The following is a 19,202-nucleotide window of genomic DNA, read 5'->3' on the forward strand; positions in this document are numbered from 1 at the left end:
CACCACCGCCCCCCACCACCACCTCCCACCACCATCCCCCACCACCACCCCCCACCACCACCATCCCCCACCGCCCCCCACCACCATCCCCCACCACCACCATCCCCCACCACCACCGCCCACCACAACCCTCCACCACCATCCCCCACCACCATCCCCCACCACCACCATCCGTCACCACAACCCCCCACCACCATCCCCCACCACCATCCCCCACCGCCCCCCACCACCACCACCCCCCACCACCACCATCCCCCACCACCACTGCCCCCCACCACCATCCCCCACCACTACCCCCCACCACCACCGCCCCCCACCACCATCCCCCACCACCATCCCCCACCACTACCCCCCACCACCACCATCCCCCACCACCACCGAATTCTTTGGACCGGCTGTTGTTGTTGTTTTAACACGTCGTAGTAGTAGTAGGGCTTTCGCGACCAATATTATCCATAATAGGTGTTTTTTTTGTTGGGTCGGATCAAGTAAATATAAATGTGTGTGTCGTTAAACCCACCGCCACCCGACACAGCCAATCAGTCAGGGGCTTGTCACGTCAACAGTGAACCCACCGTCGTTTCGTGTCGGCAACCTTGCCCAAGGGGGCGGGCACACGTGGGCGTCGTGCGCTTGTCCGCCCGCTTGCGCGGTCGAGGCGGTTGTTGTTGTTGTGGTTGTGGTTTTTTTTGTCGTGGACGATGTAAGACTGTTGGCTTCTTGACCTGGCGGGGGCGGAAGGGAGCGGGTCACCGGGTGTGCCTCTGCACTGCGCAAAAACAATAAAATAAAATGCTGAGCTGGGAATGTCGAGAGTGGCTGAGAGTGGCCAACGTGGCGGCGGGCTGTGGCGCACACCACCAGAGGAGGTCTTGACAATCCAAACAGCGAACCGTCGGCTCGCAAACGAGCGCGAGTTCAAGTGTGCCATCAACGCACGCTCGCTCGCTCGCTCACCCGCTCGCTCACCCCGCTCGCTCACCCCGCTCGCTCACCCGCTCGCTCACCCGCTCGCTCACCCCGCTCGCTCACCCGCTCGCTCACCCCGCTCGCTCACCCGCTCGCTCACCCCGCTTGCTCATCCGCTTGCTCACTAAATCATCTACTCACTCACCAACGCATCCACTCGCCCACTCATCCATTCACTCGCCAACCCATCCACTCACGACACTGTAGGTCACAACAACAACACACTCACCCACCCACCCAGTCACCAACCCACTCGTTCACCAACCCACCCACCCATCCACTCACCAATCCACCCGCACACTGCAGGTTACAACACACTCACCCACTCACCAACCCACTCGTTCACCAACCCACCCACCCATCCACTCACCAATCCACCCACACACTGCAGGTTACAACACACTCACCCACTCACCAACCCACTCACCACAACAACGAAGCGAAAATCCACGGGGAGTATTAAACTCGACTTAACCTTTACTTGCCTCGCGTTGTTCCCGCTGATGGATCGCACTGCCTACGCGACGCGTGACACGAACGCACGACTCGAACGCACGACACACGAAGCGAACGCACGACACACGACACGATCGCACGACACGAACGCACGACACACGGAGCGAACGCACGATCGCGTGACGCGAACGCGCGACACGAACACGTGACACAAACGCACGACACGAACGCACGACACACCAACGCGTGACTCGAACGCACGACACACGACACGATCGCACGACTCGAACGCGCGACGCTGCACTAACGACTCGACACGAACACACGACACGGCACTGCATTCATGAGGAACACTGCAAATCTCTACACGCGGACACAATGGGGACAATGGGGACAATGGGGACACGGGAATATGTGAACACGGGGACATGTGGTGAGTGTACACACAGGTATACAGCGGTGAGTGTACACACAGGGACACGGCGGTGCGTGTACACACAGGTACACAGCGGTGAGTGTACACACAGGGACAGGTGGTGTTGTACACACAGGTACACAGCGGTGAGTGTACACACAGGGACACGTGGTGTTGTACACACAGGTACACAGCGGTGAGTGTACACACAGGGACACGGGGACACGGCGGTGCGTGTACACCGTCACACCTCCGCAACGGCGAGCGACAAATACGTCGCCGCAGCTGGTGCCAAGCGCCGTCGCGGCTTCTGGCCGTCGCGCCGCGTGGCGCTCTCAGATGCGCTGTCCGGAACGCCGCTCTTTGCCGACATTCGTAAGCCACCTCCGATTATCACGGCTGGCTACGTACGGTGCGAAAGAAGTTCAACATACGTACATATTGCCCATAGACTCAACACTGCACCATAGACTCAGCACTGCACCATAGACTCAACACTGCCCATAGACTCAACACTGCCCATAGACTCAACACTGCACCATAGACTCAACACTGCACCATAGACTCAACACTGCCCCATAGACTCAACACTGCACCATAGACTCAACACTGCCCATAGACTCAGCACTGCCCATAGACTCAGCACTGCCCATAGACTCAACACTGCCCACAGACTCAACACTGCCCATAGACTCAACACTGCACCACAGACTCAACACTGCACCACAGACTCAACACTGTCCACAGACTCAGCACTGCCCATAGACTCAACACTGCCCACAGACTCAACACTGCCCATAGACTCAGCACTGCCCACAGACTCAAAACTGCCCATAGACTCAACACTGCACCACAGACTCAACACTGCACCACAGACTCAACACTGCCCATAGACTCAGCACTGCCCATAGACTTAACACTGCACCATAGACTCAACACTGCACCATAGACTCAACACTGCCCATAGACTCAGCACTGCCCACAGACTCAACACTGTCCACAGACTCAGCACTGCCCATAGACTCAACACTGCCCATAGACTCAACACTGCCCACAGACTCAACACTGCCCATAGACTCAGCACTGCCCACAGACTCAACACTGTCCACAGACTCAACACTGCCCATAGACTCAGCACTGCCCACAGACTCAACACTGCCCATAGACTCAACACTGCCCATAGACTCAACACTGCCCACAGACTCAACACTGCCCATAGACTCAGCACTGCCCACAGACTCAACACTGCCCACAGACTCAACACTGCCCATAGACTCAACACTGCACCACAGACTCAACACTGCACCACAGACTCAACACTGTCCACAGACTCAGCACTGCCCATAGACTCAACACTGCCCACAGACTCAACACTGCCCATAGACTCAGCACTGCCCACAGACTCAAAACTGCCCATAGACTCAACACTGCACCACAGACTCAACACTGCACCACAGACTCAACACTGCCCATAGACTCAGCACTGCCCATAGACTTAACACTGCACCATAGACTCAACACTGCACCATAGACTCAACACTGCCCATAGACTCAGCACTGCCCACAGACTCAACACTGTCCACAGACTCAGCACTGCCCATAGACTCAACACTGCCCATAGACTCAACACTGCCCACAGACTCAACACTGCCCATAGACTCAGCACTGCCCACAGACTCAACACTGTCCACAGACTCAACACTGCCCATAGACTCAGCACTGCCCACAGACTCAACACTGCCCATAGACTCAACACTGCCCATAGACTCAACACTGCCCACAGACTCAACACTGCCCATAGACTCAGCACTGCCCACAGACTCAACACTGCCCATAGACTCAACACTGCCCATAGACTCAGCACTGCCCACAGACTCAACACTGCCCATAGACTCAACACTGCCCACAGACTCAACACTGCCCACAGACTCAACACTGCCCACAGACTCAACACTGTCCACAGACTCAGCACTGCCCATAGACTCAGAACTGCCCACAGACTCAACACTGCCCATAGACTCAACACTGCACCATAGACTCCGCACTGCCCACAGACTCAACACTGCACCACAGACTCAACACGGCTCCTCCAATTAGCACGGTTGGCTACGTACGGTGCGAAACAAGTTCAACACACGTGTACATACGCGTGTCGTCAATGAATGAATGGGAGCCCCACCTCCGCCCCGCCGCTCCCCACCCGATGCAGCCTGCAGCGTTGTACGTAACCTCAGCGTTTCTTTGGACGTGGAGCGACCGAGTAGTAGAAAAAAAGGAAAGTACAGCCGAAGAAAAATACGTTCGGGGAATAACGTCGACCTCCCGCCTCCGCGTCGAGACTGACCTCCTCAGGGATAATCACCGGGAACTCTCAAGCCCCCCCCCCCCCGCCCTCTCTCCGCGCGTCCCCGAGAGCGAACGAAATCTGCGCGCGCATTTTTTGTTTGTGACATTTCGCCGCGGTCTTTCCCTCCCTCTTGCGCCGCCGCCGTCGGGACCCCCCCCTCCCGCCGCGTCCGTCAGGACAGCACGCTCAGCGTGATGGTGCCCGCCGCACGCTTCAGGGCGGCCACCGCCTCCTCGTGCGTGCGCCCCTCCAGCGCCTCCCCGTTCACCGCCACGATCTGGTCGCCCCGCTGGAGCCGCCCGTCCTCAGCCGCCGCTCCCTGCGGGGGGGGGGGGGGGGGGGGGCGAGGGGGGGGGCGCGGGGGGGGGGGGGCGAGGGCACCGGGGGGCGTCGTCCGTCAAGGGAGATATTTTTTTTTTTGTAACAAAGTAAAATGGTACCGCGAGCCGTTGCCGCAGGCAGGCGTTGACGCAGGCAGGCGTTGACGCAGGCAGGCAGAGCTGATGCTGTTGGCTGTGCCATTGGGTTCGGCACCCGGAATGTGCGGAGCGCGCGGTGTTTTTTCACGGTTCACGCCGCGTACCGCCGCCCGGCCGCCTTTGTCTTCCCCAGCGGCGATGTTTAGCGCACACACACACACACCGCGCCGGGTACTCATTTGAGGCCGAGTCGACCTAGAGGGGATGGGAGGCCCCAGCACCGGCTCGGATAGTCGCCAACGGTGTCGTAGCGCAGCGCGCTAACCGCTACGCTACCGCTCTCTGTATACAAAGACACTGCAGGGGCAAGTGCTGTTAGCGAGCACCTATGAAGGCCGACACGGCACACGAGGGGGTGGGTGGCCAGCACCACGCCCGGCCGCCTTTGTCTCCAGGTTACTCATTTCAGGCTGAGTCGACCTAGGGGAGGGAGGCCCAGGACCGGTTCAGATAATCGTCACTGGTGATGGCCGTGAGCGGGAATCGAACCCGGGTCACCAGGTTCGTAGCGCAACGTAGCGCGAACCGCTACACCACCGCTCCCCCCATACACACACACACGACAACACCCGCCATTGGCCACGACGTGATGGTGACGTCACCACGGCGCCTGTGCCAGGCCAGGTGCACTGTGAGGCCACGTGATGTGTCAAAGGCTCGCTGGCAGGAGGTCACGGGACAGACCCAGGTGGTGCCATGGGGTTGACTGACTGAGATGTTTGGCAGATGCACCACCTGTGCCCCCTACTGCGTCAACTTGCTGTGCTTTGGCCGCCCGGCGCTTTGCTCATTGTTGTGAGTGCGCACACATGCACACAAAGACAAAGATCCCCCGTATAGCCTGACCAGACTGTTGGGGCAAGTGCTGTTAGCGAGCACCTATGAAGGCCGGCACGGCACACGCACACTCACAACAATCACCACTAAGTGGCGGTGATGTCACCACGGTGCTTGTGCCGACAGCAAGTCACGGGGCAGACCCAAGTGCCATGGGTTGACTGACTGAGATGACTGGCCAATGCATCACCTGTGCCCCCTATGGTGCCACACGCACACACACACTCGAACACCCGTACACACACTCGCACATCCGCACACACACACACTCGCACACCCGCACACACACACTCGCACACCCGTACACACACTCGCACACCCGCACACACACACTCGCACGCACGCTCGCACACACACACTCGCACTCGCACTCGCACCCGCACACTCGCACACACACACCCGCACACTCGCACACACACACACCCGCACACACACACTCGCACACACACTCACCTTGCTGAAGATGCTGCGCACGTATATGGGCAGGTCTCCGTGGGGGCTCCCGCGGCCCCCCACGATGCTGAAGCCGAGCCCCTCGGGGCCCCGGTGAAGAACCACGGTGCGGCACTGGCCCGGCCTGCGCTCCACCGAACAGCGGCACGGCACACACAAAGCCCCACCCCCCGTGTAGCCTTAATGGACTGTCGGGGAAAGTTCCGTGAGCGAGTGGCCGCGGCTATGAAGGCCGGCACGGCACACACGCACACACAGACAAAGACCCTCCGTGTAGCCTTGCCACAAACGATTGCTCAACGAAGTGGCCGATCATCACCACGCGGCAATGTATGGCAGCGGCCGAGTACTCTAAACGCCGTGACGTCAATTCCTAACGTGGAGGGGAAAAAACCGGAGGACCCGGACAGAAATCCACGCGACCACCACGGGGAGAGAGAGAGACACGCAAACTCCAAATACACAGCAGCAGCAGGCGTCAGGGCTGGGATCGAACTCACGACCTCCTGTACACCCGGTGAGGTAGTTAACATCTCACCATGGGGAGAGAGAGAGAGACACGCAGACTCCACATATACAGCAGCAGGCGTCAGGGCTGGGATCGAACCCACGACCTCCTGTACACCAGGCGAGGTAGTTAACATCTCACCACGGGGAGAGAGAGAGAGAGAGACGCAGACTCCAAATACACAGCAGCAGCAGGCGTCAGGGCTGGGATCGAACCCACGACCTCCTGTACACCAGGCGAGGTAGTTAACATTTCTCTACCGTGGCTGCCGTACCAACCGCACCCCCCCTACCCCCTCCTACCAAACCAACCCCCAGTCGCCGTCACTACGGCGAGCACTGGCGAGCACTGGCGAGCACTGGCGAGCACTGGCGAGGCTGGGGTGGTGGGGGGGGGGGGGCGACACCGACCTGCGCTCGTCCCAGGAGGGGTCTCCGTGGTGCGGCGGTGAGGCAGGCGCCGCTGCGGCCACCTCCTGCGCCTCGTCTCCGGCCTGCACTTCGTCTGCCACCTCCCCCCCCCCCTGCTGCTGCTGCTGCTGCTGCAGCGGGAGCTGCTGCTGCTGCTGCTGCTGCAGCGGGAGCTGCTGCTGTGGAAGCTGCTGTGGTGGCTGCCGTGGCGGATCATGCTCGTACTCGGCCTGTGGGGGGCAAGAAGCAGATGGGGAAGAGTTGTGAGTGAATGCAGGAGTGTGGTGTGATGAGCTGAGGAGTGGTGAGCGGTGGGTGGTTGGGTGAGTGGGTGGGTGGTTGGATGAGTGGGTGAGTGAGTGAGTGAGTGGGTGGGTGGGTGGGGGAGTGAACGGCTGAGTGCGTTGTTGTGAGCTGCGGTGTGGTAAGCGGGTGGGTGGTTAGATGACTGGGTGGGTGAGTGGGTGGGTGAGTGGTTGGGCGAGTGAGTAGGTAGGTGAGTGGGTGGATGGGTGAGTGGGTGGGTGGGTGAGTGAGTGGGTTGGTGGGTGAGTGGGTGGGTGAGTGGCTGGGTGGTCGAGTGGGTGGGGATCCCGCGTCTGGAGACGCGACGGCCATAACGACATTATAAAAAAAGAAAATTTTATTTTATTCAAATGTTTTGACGAATGCACACGTGTGAAGTAGAACCGCCGCTTTGCTCGCTGCGTTACCCGAGGCTCCGGGGGGCCCCACGTACGCTCGGTGGGGGGGCCGCCCCCCCCCGCCGTCGTCGTCCGGCGCGTCGCGAGGGGGGGGGTCCTGAGCCTCGTCCCGGAACACGATGAGGCGCACGGTGGCCGGCGTGCGGCGCAGCGCCGCGATCGCCTCCTCGTGCGTCGCGCAACGCAAGTCGATTCCGTTCACCTGGGGGGGGCGGGGGTGGGGGGGCGGGCGGGGGGGGGGGGGGGGCAACGGCTTCTTGGCTCGGACGTCGAACAAAGGCGGCGGTCACCGCATCGCCGCGCGGCGCTCTCGGACGCGCTGCCACTGCGGCTCTCTTCCATGCCGACGTGAGGAAGCCACTGGGAGCTACGGTGCACTTTCAAATCATCATCATCATCATCTAGCTTGACGAACTTGTTTCTTTAGAACTGCTCGGTGTTGCATTCAGTTCGACGTCCTTCCCCTGCACCGCACCTCCGTTTAGCGCGGCTGGCTACGTACGGTGCAAAAGACGTTCAACATACGGTACATACTGCCCATAGACTCAACACTGCCCATAGACTCAACACTGCCCATAGACTCAGCACTGCCCATAGACTCACCACTGCACCACAGACTCAACACTGCCCACAGACTCAACACTGCCCATAGACTCAGCACTGCACCATAGACTCAGCACTGCCCATAGACTCAGCACTGCACCATAGACTCAGCACTGCCCATAGACTCAGCACTGCCCATAGACCCAGCACTGCCCACAGACTCAACACTGCACCATAGACTCAACACTGCACCATAGACTCAACACTGCACCATAGACTCAACACTGCACCATAGACTCAACACTGCACCATAGACTCAACACTGCACCACAGACTCAACACTGCACCATAGACTCAACACTGCACCACAGACTCAACACTGCCCATAGACCCAACACTGCACCACAGACTCAACACTGCCCATAGACTCAACACTGCCCATAGACTCAACACTGCCCATAGACTCAACACTGCACCACAGACTCAACACTGCCCATAGACTCAACACTGCACCACAGACTCAAGACTGCCCATAAACTCAACACTGCCCATAGACTCAACACTGCCCACAGACTCAACACTGCCCACAGACTCAACACTGCCCACAGACTCAACACTGCCCACAGACTCAACACTGCACCATAGACTCAACACTGCCCGTAGACTCAACACTGCCCATAGACTCAACACTGCCCACAGACTCAGCACTGCACCATAGACTCAACACTGCCCATAGACTCAACACTGCCCACAGACTCAACACTGCCCACAGACTCAACACTGCACCACAGACTCAACACTGCCCATAGACTCAACACAGCACCATAGACTCAGCACTGCCCACAGACTCAACACTGCCCATAGACTCAACACTGCCCACAGACTCAACACTGCACCACAGACTCAACACTGCACTATAGACTCAACACTGCCCAAAGACTCAACACTGCACCACAGACTCAACACTGCACCACAGACTCAACACTGCCCACAGACTCAACACTGCCCATAGACTCAACACTGCACCATAGACTCAACACTGCACCACAGACTCAACACTGCCCAAAGACTCAACACAGCACTATAGACTCAGCACTGCCCACACACTCAACACTGCCCATAGACTCAACACTGCCCAAAGACTCAACACTGCACCACAGACTCAACACTGCACCACAGACTCAACACTGCACCACAGACTCAACACTGCCCAAAGACTCAACACTGCCCATAGACTCAATACTGCCCACAGACTCAACACTGCCCATAGACTCAACACTGCCCATAGACTCAACACTGCCCACAGACTCAACACTGCACCATAGACTCAACACTGCCCATAGACTCAACACTGCACCATAGACTCAACACTGCCCATAGACTCAACACTGCCCAAAGACTCAACACTGCCCATAGACTCAACACTGCCCACAGACTCAACACTGCCCATAGACTCAACACTGCCCACAGACTCAACACTGCCCACAGACTCAACACTGCCCACAGACTCAACACTGCACCATAGACTCAACACTGCCCGTAGACTCAACACTGCCCATAGACTCAACACTGCCCACAGACTCAGCACTGCACCATAGACTCAACACTGCCCATAGACTCAACACTGCCCACAGACTCAACACTGCCCATAGACTCAACACTGCAGCACAGACTCAACACTGCACCATAGACTCAGCACTGCACAAAGACTCAACACTGCACCACAGACTCAACACTGCACCATAGACTCAACACTGCCCACAGACTCAACACTGCCCACAGACTCAACACTGCACCACAGACTCAGCACTGCACCATAGACTCAACACTGCCCATAGACTCAACACTGCATCATAGACTCAGCACTGCCCAAAGACTCAACACTGCACCACAGACTCAACACTGCACCACAGACTCAACACTGCCCAAAGACTCAACACTGCCCATAGACTCAACACTGCCCACAGACTCAACACTGCCCATAGACTCAACACTGCCCATAGACTCAACACTGCCCAAAGACTCAACACTGCACCACAGACTCAACACTGCCCCATAGACTCATCACTGCACCACAGACTCAACACTGCACCACAGACTCAACACTGCCCAAAGACTCAACACTGCACCACAGACTCAACACTGCACCACAGACTCAACACTGCCCACAGACTCAACACTGCACCACAGACTCAACACTGCACCATAGACTCAACACTGCACCATAGACTCAACACTGCACCCTAGACTCAACACTGCCCATAGACTCAACACTGCACCATAGACTCAACACTGCACCCTAGACTCAACACTGCCCAAAGACTCAACACTGCACCACAGACTCAACACTGCACCACAGACTCAACACTGCCCACAGACTCAACACTGCCCATAGACTCAACACTGCACCATAGACTCAACACTGCCCATAGACTCAACACTGCACCCTAGACTCAACACTGCCCATAGACTCAACACTGCCCATAGACTCAACACTGCACCCTAGACTCAACACTGCACCACAGACTCAACACTGCCCATAGACTCAACACTGCACCCTAGACTCAACACTGCACCATAGACTCAACACTGCACCATAGACTCAACACTGCCCACAGACTCAACACTGCCCATAGACTCAACACTGCCCATAGACTCAACACTGCCCACAGACTCAACACTGCACCATAGACTCAACACTGCCCATAGACTCAACACTGCACCATAGACTCAACACTGCCCATAGACTCAACACTGCCCAAAGACTCAACACTGCCCACAGACTCAACACTGCCCATAGACTCAACACTGCCCACAGACTCAACACTGCCCACAGACTCAACACTGCCCACAGACTCAACACTGCACCATAGACTCAACACTGCCCGTAGACTCAACACTGCCCATAGACTCAACACTGCCCACAGACTCAGCACTGCACCATAGACTCAACACTGCCCATAGACTCAACACTGCCCACAGACTCAACACTGCCCACAGACTCAACACTGCACCATAGACTCAACACTGCCCATAGACTCAACACTGCACCATAGACTCAGCACTGCACAAAGACTCAACACTGCACCACAGACTCAACACTGCACCATAGACTCAACACTGCCCATAGACTCAACACTGCCCAAAGACTCAACACTGCCCAAAGACTCAGCACTGCACAAAGACTCAACACTGCACCACAGACTCAACACTGCACCATAGACTCAACACTGCCCATAGACTCAGCACTGCACAAAGACTCAACACTGCACCACAGACTCAACACTGCACCATAGACTCAACACTGCACCATAGACTCAACACTGCCCACAGACTCAACACTGCCCAAAGACTCAACACTGCACCACAGACTCAACACTGCACCACAGACTCAACACTGCCCAAAGACTCAACACTGCCCATAGACTCAACACTGCCCATAGACTCAACACTGCACCATAGACTCAACACTGCACCACAGACTCAACACTGCCCATAGACTCAACACTGCACCCTAGACTCAACACTGCACCATAGACTCAACACTGCACCACAGACTCAACACTGCCCACAGACTCAACACTGCACCACAGACTCAACACTGCCCACAGACTCAACACTGCCCATAGACTCAACACTGCCCACAGACTCAACACTGCCCATAGACTCAACACTGCCCACAGACTCAACACTGCCCATAGACTCAACACTGCCCATAGACTCAACACTGCCCATAGACTCAACACTGCCCATAGACTCAACACTGCCCATAGACTCAACACTGCCCATAGACTCAACACTGCACCATAGACTCAACACTGCCCATAGACTCAACACTGCCCATAGACTCAACACTGCCCATAGACTCAACACTGCCCATAGACTCAACACTGCCCAAAGACTCAACACTGCACCACAGACTCAACACTGCCCCATAGACTCATCACTGCACAACAGACTCAACACTGCCCAAAGACTCAACACTGCACCACAGACTCAACACTGCACCACAGACTCAACACTGCCCACAGACTCAACACTGCACCACAGACTCAACACTGCACCATAGACTCAACACTGCACCATAGACTCAACACTGCACCCTAGACTCAACACTGCCCATAGACTCAACACTGCACCATAGACTCAACACTGCACCCTAGACTCAACACTGCCCAAAGACTCAACACTGCACCACAGACTCAACACTGCACCACAGACTCAACACTGCCCACAGACTCAACACTGCCCATAGACTCAACACTGCACCATAGACTCAACACTGCCCATAGACTCAACACTGCACCCTAGACTCAACACTGCCCATAGACTCAACACTGCCCATAGACTCAACACTGCACCCTAGACTCAACACTGCACCACAGACTCAACACTGCCCATAGACTCAACACTGCACCCTAGACTCAACACTGCACCATAGACTCAACACTGCACCATAGACTCAACACTGCCCACAGACTCAACACTGCCCATAGACTCAACACTGCCCATAGACTCAACACTGCCCACAGACTCAACACTGCACCATAGACTCAACACTGCACCATAGACTCAACACTGCCCATAGACTCAACACTGCCCAAAGACTCAACACTGCCCATAGACTCAACACTGCCCACAGACTCAACACTGCCCATAGACTCAACACTGCCCACAGACTCAACACTGCCCACAGACTCAACACTGCCCACAGACTCAACACTGCACCATAGACTCAACACTGCCCGTAGACTCAACACTGCCCATAGACTCAACACTGCCCACAGACTCAGCACTGCACCATAGACTCAACACTGCCCATAGACTCAACACTGCCCACAGACTCAACACTGCACCATAGACTCAACACTGCCCATAGACTCAACACTGCACCATAGACTCAGCACTGCACAAAGACTCAACACTGCACCACAGACTCAACACTGCACCATAGACTCAACACTGCCCATAGACTCAACACTGCCCAAAGACTCAACACTGCCCAAAGACTCAGCACTGCACAAAGACTCAACACTGCACCACAGACTCAACACTGCACCATAGACTCAACACTGCCCATAGACTCAGCACTGCACAAAGACTCAACACTGCACCACAGACTCAACACTGCACCATAGACTCAACACTGCACCATAGACTCAACACTGCCCACAGACTCAACACTGCCCAAAGACTCAACACTGCACCACAGACTCAACACTGCACCACAGACTCAACACTGCCCAAAGACTCAACACTGCCCATAGACTCAACACTGCCCATAGACTCAACACTGCACCATAGACTCAACACTGCACCACAGACTCAACACTGCCCATAGACTCAACACTGCACCCTAGACTCAACACTGCACCATAGACTCAACACTGCACCACAGACTCAACACTGCCCACAGACTCAACACTGCCCACAGACTCAACACTGCCCACAGACTCAACACTGCCCATAGACTCAACACTGCCCACAGACTCAACACTGCCCATAGACTCAACACTGCCCATAGACTCAACACTGCCCATAGACTCAACACTGCCCATAGACTCAACACTGCCCATAGACTCAACACTGCCCATAGACTCAACACTGCACCATAGACTCAACACTGCCCATAGACTCAACACTGCCCATAGACTCAACACTGCCCATAGACTCAACACTGCCCACAGACTCAACACTGCCCATAGACTCAACACTGCCCACAGACTCAACACTGCCCATAGACTCAACACTGCCCATAGACTCAACACTGCCCATAGACTCAACACTGCACCATAGACTCAACACTGCACCACAGACTCAACACTGCACCTCCGATTAGCAGGGTTGGCTACGTACGGTGCGTAAGAAGTTCAACGTACTTGAACATTCATGCGGTGATACCATTTGCAACAGCGGACACCCCCCCTCCCCCACACCCCCCCCCCCTCCCCCACACCCCACACCCCCCCCCCACGCAGGATCCTCTCTGTGACAACGAGCAGTGCCACCGCCGCCGCCGGCGAGCGGCACGCCAGGCGGAGTTCCGCCACGTCACCTCCAAGATCTGGTCACCCGCCCAGAGGCGTCCGTCCTTCGCCGCAGCCCCGGACTCGTAGACCTCGTGGATGATGATGCCTCCCTGGGGGACGAGAGAGGTGCAGGAGAGTGGTGGACGCCGCTTGTGAGGGTGGATGCTACCCGTGGTGGACTCCGGAGGCATTTGCTCCTTGGCTCATGGGCTAAGTGAGTAAGTGAGCAAGTGTGTGGGTGAGTGAGCGAGTGTGCGGGTGAGCGAGTGGGTGAGTGAGCGAGTGTGCGGGTGAGCCAGCGAGTGAGCGAGCGAGTGTCCGGGTATGCGGGCGGGCGAGCGTGCGGGCGGGCGAGGGTGCGGGCGGGCGAGCGAGGGTGCGAGTGTGCGGTCGGGCAGGCGGGCGAGCGTGCGGGCGAGCGTGCGGGCGAGCGTGCGTGCGTGCGAGTCTCTCACCAGCAGCGTGTCGGTGCCGCCCACGATGCTGAGGCCCAGGCCCGTGCGCCCCTTGGCGATGGCGATGCGCGTCTCCAGGCCCGGCACGATGGCGCACGACGCCGGCTCCCCCACGCCGTCCGGCACTGCTGCAGCAATGGCCGCCATCAGCACCACCGCCACCACCAGCACCACCACCACCAGCACCACCACCACCACCAGCAGCACCACCACCAGCACCACCACCAGCACCACCACCAGCACCACCACCACCACCACCAGCAGCACCACCAGCAGCACCACCAGCACCAGCACCACCAGCACCACCAGCACCACCACCACCACCAGCAGCACCACCACCACCACCAGCACCACCACCACCACCAGCACCACCACCAGCAGCAGCAGCACCACCACCAGCACTACCACCAGCACCACCACCAGCACCACCACCACCACCACCAGCACCACCACCACCACCACCAGCACCACCACCACCACCACCAGCACCACCACCACCAGCACCACCACCAGCACCACCACCAGCACCACCACCACCACCAGCAGCAGCACCACCACCACCACCAGCACCACCACCAGCAGCACCACCACCAGCACCACCACCAGCACCACCACCACCACCAGCACCACCACCAGCAGCAGCACCACCACCAGCACCACCACCAGCATCACCACCACCAGCACGACCGGGCGGGTGTTAGTGATGGAGTGCCGCCAAATGGGGGGGTGGGGGCAGAATAATCCAGAGCGGCCGCCAACTCACCACAGCGCCTGTGCCAGGCTAGGTGCACTTTGAGGTCGTCACGTGAGGTGTCGAAGGTTGTCGCTGCTCGCAGGAGGTGCTATGGGGCTGACTGATTGAGACGACTGGCAGAGGCACCAGCTGTGCTCCCCCTACTATTCCAACTCTGCCTTTCACAGCTACTCTGACCTCCATGAACTCACCACACAGAGACCCATAGACTCCCCACACAGAGACCCATATACTCACCACAAAGAGACCCATAGACTCCCCACACAGAGACCCATAGACTCACACAGAGACCCATAGACTCACACAGAGACCCATAGACTCACCACACAGAGACCCACAGACTCACACAGAGAGCAACAGAATAACACAGAGATTCACAGACTTACACAGAGATCAAAAGACTCACACAGAGACCCATAGTAGACTCACACAGAGACCCACAGACTCACACAGAGACCCATAGACTCACACAGAGACCCATAGACTCACACAGAGACCCATAGACTCACAGAAAGACCCATAGACACACCACACAGAGACCCATAGACTCCCCACACAGAGACCCACAGACTCACACAGAGACCCATAGACTCACACAGAGACCCATAGACTCACAGAGAGACCCATAGACTCACCACACAGAGACCCATAGACTCCCCACATAGAGACCCACAGACTCACACAGAGACCCATAGACTCACACAGAGACCCACAGACTCACACAGAGAACAACAGAATGACGCAGCTAATATGGTGGAGCAGCAGATCCTGGGAGCAAGGAGGAATATGTGGAATGGAGGGAGGGGGAGAGGGATAGAGGAAGGGTGGTAAGTTGGACAGGGGAGGGAGGAGAGTGAGGGAGGGGAGAGAGGTGGGAAGGGAGGGAGGGAGGGGGGGGAGGTGGGAAGGGAGGGAGGGGAGGTGGGAAGGGAAGATAGGGGAGTGAGGGGAGGGAGTGAGGTGAGGTAAGGGAGGGGAGGGAGGGACGGAGGTGAGGGGAGGCAAGGAAGGGGAGGGAAGAGGAGGGAGGAGAGGGAAGGGAGGGAGTGAGGGGAGTGAGGGGAGGGAAGGGAGGGGAGGGAGTGAAGGGAGGGCGTGAGGGGAGGGAGGTTCGCGATGCGGTGACGTCCACGAGGTGAGTGGAGGTGGTTGCTGTGCCCCACAGGCCGAGCGACGACTCACGCTGCTGCTGCGGCGGCGGGTGGCGGCGCTCCGAGCGGGAAGTCCACGTGCCGCCCTCCCTCCCCGCTCCCCTCCCCCTCGTCCTCCTCCTCCTCCTCGTCCGTCCCCGTCGCGGCAACCTCCGACCCCACGCGAGCGCCGGCGGCGTCCTGCAAAGACGCGGCCACGGCCGTCGAGCGGAACGTGTCGAGCGGAACGTGTCGAGCGGAACGTGTCGAGTGGAACGTGTCGAGCGGAACGTGTCGAGCGGAACGTGTCGAGTGGAACGTGTCGAGCGGAACGTGTCGAGCGGAACGTGTCGAGCGGAACGTGTCGAGTGGAACGTGTCGAGCGGAACGTGTCGAGTGGAACGTGTCGAGCGGAACGTGTCGAGCGGAACGTGTCGAGTGGAACGTGTCGAGTGGAACGTGTCGCGCGGAACGTGTCGAGCGGAACGTGTCGAGTGGAACGTGTCGAGCGGAACGTGTCGCGTGGAACGTGTCGAGCGGAACGTGTCGAGCGGAACGTGTCGAGTGGAACGTGTCGAGCGGAACGTGTCGAGCGGAACGTGTCGAGCGGAACGTGTCGAGTGGAACGTGTCGAGTAGAACGTGTCGAGTGGAACGTGTCGAGTGGAACGTGTCGAGTGGAACGTGTCGAGCGGAACGTGTCGAGCGGAACGTGTCGCGTGGGCCCGAGCGACTTTTGTTTCGGCGTGGCACGCAGGCCGAGGTGCCCGGCGTGCCGGCGCGCGAAGCTTTAAGCGCCGTGGCAGCGAGCGCCGTGGCAGCGGCGCTAAAACTAAACTACGATTTTTATTTGACCACGCAAGGCCCACACGGAGCTAGATAGAGAGAGCTCTTTTGCCAGGAGCGACCTGGCTGGCCACCACAAACGATAGCTCGACGAAGTGGGTTCATCATCATCGTCGTCGTCGTCGCGCGGACTTCACAGCGGCAGTCAAACACGCTTATTGAACGCGCGACGTCGATTCTAAATGTGGAGGGAGAAAACCGGAGGGTCCCGGAGAAAAATCCAAACGACGGCCACGTGGAGAGAGAGAAAGACGCAGACTCCAAATACACAGCAGGCGTCATCAGGGTCGGAATCGAACCCACGACCTCCTGTATACCAGGCGAGGCGGGCGCCGTGGTGGCTAGGAGATGTTAACTACCTCGCCGGGTATACAGGAGGTCGTGGGTTCGATCCCGACCCGGACACCTGCTGTATATTAAAAGTTTGCGTGTCTCTCTCTCCCCGGGGTCGCGTGGATTTTTCAGTTTGTTTTCACCCTCCCTCCACATTTAGAATCGACGTCACCACGCGTTTAAAGATGTGCTTTGGCTGCCGCTATAAAGACGTCCACGCGACTGGCGACGATGATGAGCCCACTTCGTCGAGCTGACGTCATTTGTGGTGGCCAGGTCGCTTCTGAGCTCTACAGCAGCTTGGTGGGCCTTCCCTGGGAAAAGTAAAAACAAATAAAATAAAATACAACAACACAGTTGACCATCGATTATCCGGCTGCTTCCAACATTATTCGGCGGTGCCGGGCCGATCCGGCGAAACCGGCAAACCGCTCCAAGGGCTTTAACCGGTCCGTCGATCGTTAAACATCAAAAACACAACGTCAAGCAAGACTGTGCAATAAGCTCATTGTAAATCACCGTGACGTAGCGATCCATTATCCGGCGTTTTATAAAAAAAATATCCGGCGCACCGCCCCCTCAAGCCAAAGCTGCCGAATGACCGATGACCCGCCGTGACGGCAATTAGTGGAGGCGGTCAACGTGTCGCAAGCCACCGCGGGGGGCGGCGCTGACCACTGCCGCCCGCCGACTCACCTGTTGGCGGGGGTCAGCGGCGGTGGTGGCGTGGAAGAGGAAGGGGTTGTACAGGGACGGAGGAGGAGGCTTTGGGGGGGGCGAAGCCGGCGCCGGTGGCAGCGGCGGCGGCGCGTCTAGGCTACCCGCCGACTTGGCAAGCGACGCGGCCGATCGCCGGCGACCCCGAGCGGCCGCGGAGGTCGGAGGTCGGACGCAGCAGAGGACGCCCCGGAACAAAGCGGCGGCGGCAGCAGCGGAGGCGTTCGCGCGCACGCAACGGAACGGACGGCGAAAGCGTTCTTGTTAGCGTTAGTAGTGGCCGTGGTAGTGGCGGTGGTAGTGGCGGTGGAAGTGGCGGTGGAAGTGGCGGTGGAAGTGGCGGTGGAAGTGGCGGTGGAAGTGGCCGTGGTAGTGGCGGTGGTAGTGGCGGTGGTAGTGGCGGTGGAAGTGGCGGTGGTAGTGGCGGTGGAAGTGGCGGTGGTAGTGGCGGTGGTAGTGGTAGTGGTGGTGGTAGTGGTGGTGGTAGTGGCGGTGGTAATGGTGGTGGAAGTGGCGGTGGAAGTGGCGGTGGTAGTGGCGGTGGTAGTGGCGGTGGTAGTGGTGGTGGTAGTGGGGGGGTGAGGGAGGGGCGTGTTAGTGCGTCGCTCGCTCGGCGCCTGCCCTGCGTGTGCGTTAGCGCGGGGCGAGCGTGGCCGAGCGTGGGTGTGGTTGTGTCGGCAATGACAGATGTCAATGTTTGGGTGGGTGGGTGAGTGGCTGGGTGAGTGGCTGGGTGGGTGAGGCAGGGTGAACGGGTGAGTGCGTGGGTGAGTGCGTGGGTGCGTGAGTGGGCGAGTGGGTGGGGGAGGCAGGGTTAG

At 58.1% G+C, this 19,202-nt stretch overlaps 1 protein-coding gene across 1 annotated transcript in view; it reads right to left on the bottom strand.

Annotated features, from left to right (window-relative positions):
- Positions 1 to 1,428: 1,428 nt before the first annotated feature.
- Positions 1,429 to 19,202, bottom strand: part of LOC144739662 (multiple PDZ domain protein-like) — a 67,341-nt gene continuing 49,567 nt past the window's right edge. Inside the window, 9 exon segments of the mRNA XM_078622588.1 lie at positions 1,429 to 4,506; positions 5,957 to 6,080; positions 6,875 to 7,104; positions 7,588 to 7,638; positions 7,640 to 7,780; positions 14,177 to 14,260; positions 14,606 to 14,785; positions 16,553 to 16,690; positions 18,364 to 18,495. Of these exon segments, the coding sequence (XP_078478714.1) occupies positions 4,360 to 4,506; positions 5,957 to 6,080; positions 6,875 to 7,104; positions 7,588 to 7,638; positions 7,640 to 7,780; positions 14,177 to 14,260; positions 14,606 to 14,785; positions 16,553 to 16,690; positions 18,364 to 18,495 (1,227 nt within the window). The 3' untranslated portion in view covers positions 1,429 to 4,359.

The sequence above is a fragment of the Lampetra planeri genome, unplaced genomic scaffold (assembly GCF_965212315.1).
Source record: "Lampetra planeri unplaced genomic scaffold, kcLamPlan1.2.h2 scaffold_164, whole genome shotgun sequence".
Classification (NCBI taxonomy): domain Eukaryota; kingdom Metazoa; phylum Chordata; class Hyperoartia; order Petromyzontiformes; family Petromyzontidae; genus Lampetra; species Lampetra planeri.